This window comes from Trichechus manatus, unplaced genomic scaffold (assembly GCF_000243295.1).
Source record: "Trichechus manatus latirostris isolate Lorelei unplaced genomic scaffold, TriManLat1.0 scaffold00040, whole genome shotgun sequence".
NCBI lineage: Eukaryota > Metazoa > Chordata > Mammalia > Sirenia > Trichechidae > Trichechus > Trichechus manatus.
The window spans coordinates 19,889,360-19,890,445 of NW_004443976.1; the positions used below are offsets into that span (position 1 = coordinate 19,889,360).

Consider the following 1,086-nt stretch of genomic DNA (forward strand, 5'->3'; position numbering starts at 1 on the left):
TGTAGTTTTCTTTGCATAGTATTTTACATCTCTGGTTAGATTTATTCCTAAGTATTTTATCTTCTTGGGGGCTATTGTAAATGGTATTGATTTGGTGTCATGTTAACTTTTATTTCAATCTTGTATTCTCTAGCACTCCCAAACTTCTGGGAATATCTCACCTTCCTAGCCAGAAGATCTCTCTCTCATTCATCCACCTCATCCTTGCCTCACTGCTCCACCACCACTGTGTTACATGCTCCCACTGCCAAAGATACCCTGAGGAGTATGGTTGTCTTTCCCTGGGTTACATTTTCCTTCCTCCTGTCCAAGGAGTCTCTCTGGTTCTGGCCCCTTCTGACATAGGCCAGTCTCCACAGAGCGTGAGGACTAGAGGGAGAGGGTAAAGGAGCAATTTCTACGTAGTCATTTTCCCAGTTAATGATTAGTTTTTCATAAGTAACAAAGAAGAAACAAAATTTATTCCTTACTGGACCACTCAGATACACATCCTGAAGCCTCTGATGGGAGAATACACACCAGTGGAGGAACATGTACTTGTATATGTATATTTACATTTATATATAAATGTATGTTTACACTTAAATGTAAATATTTCTGTGGTCAAAGAGCTTATGGCCTTCTCCAGCTTGGGAACCTCACTGTTGAATCTCCTCTTTCAAAAAGCCTGCATTACTAGTTTATGTAGACTCATGATGTATTATTTTCTTTAGTTATTTATTGAAACTAAAGATAATAATAGCCCTTTTGCTTAATGTATTTCCTCCCTATCTTCACCATAACCCCTACTCATTTTTTTAATGAATAATACACACTGAGTCGATAAATGGGAGAAAGATGTGATTTGAATTCTCATATGTGTACATAGACATTGACTTTGAGGAATGCAGTATATTTAGACAGTGTCCCTCTTTTTAAAAGACTTATAATCAGATTTTTTTCCTTTAATTTACTTTAGATGACGGTTTACAGAGCAAACCAGTTTCTCGTTAAACGATTAATACACACACTGTCCTGTGACATTGGTTGCTAACTCCACAACATGTCAACATTCTCTCCTTTTTGACCCCAGGTTCCTCACTACCA

The 1,086-nt window shown here is 37.6% G+C and overlaps 1 protein-coding gene across 1 annotated transcript in view; it reads right to left on the reverse strand.

Annotated features, from left to right (window-relative positions):
- Positions 1-231: 231 nt before the first annotated feature.
- The window catches only part of LOC101352193 (EF-hand calcium-binding domain-containing protein 5-like), a gene marked incomplete at its 5' end in the record, with an annotated part of 45,450 nt that continues 44,595 nt past the window's right edge, over positions 232-1,086 (reverse strand). Inside the window, one exon of the mRNA XM_023731005.1 lies at positions 232-369. Within this exon, the coding sequence (XP_023586773.1) occupies positions 232-369 (138 nt within the window). The remainder of the gene's footprint in view (positions 370-1,086) is intronic.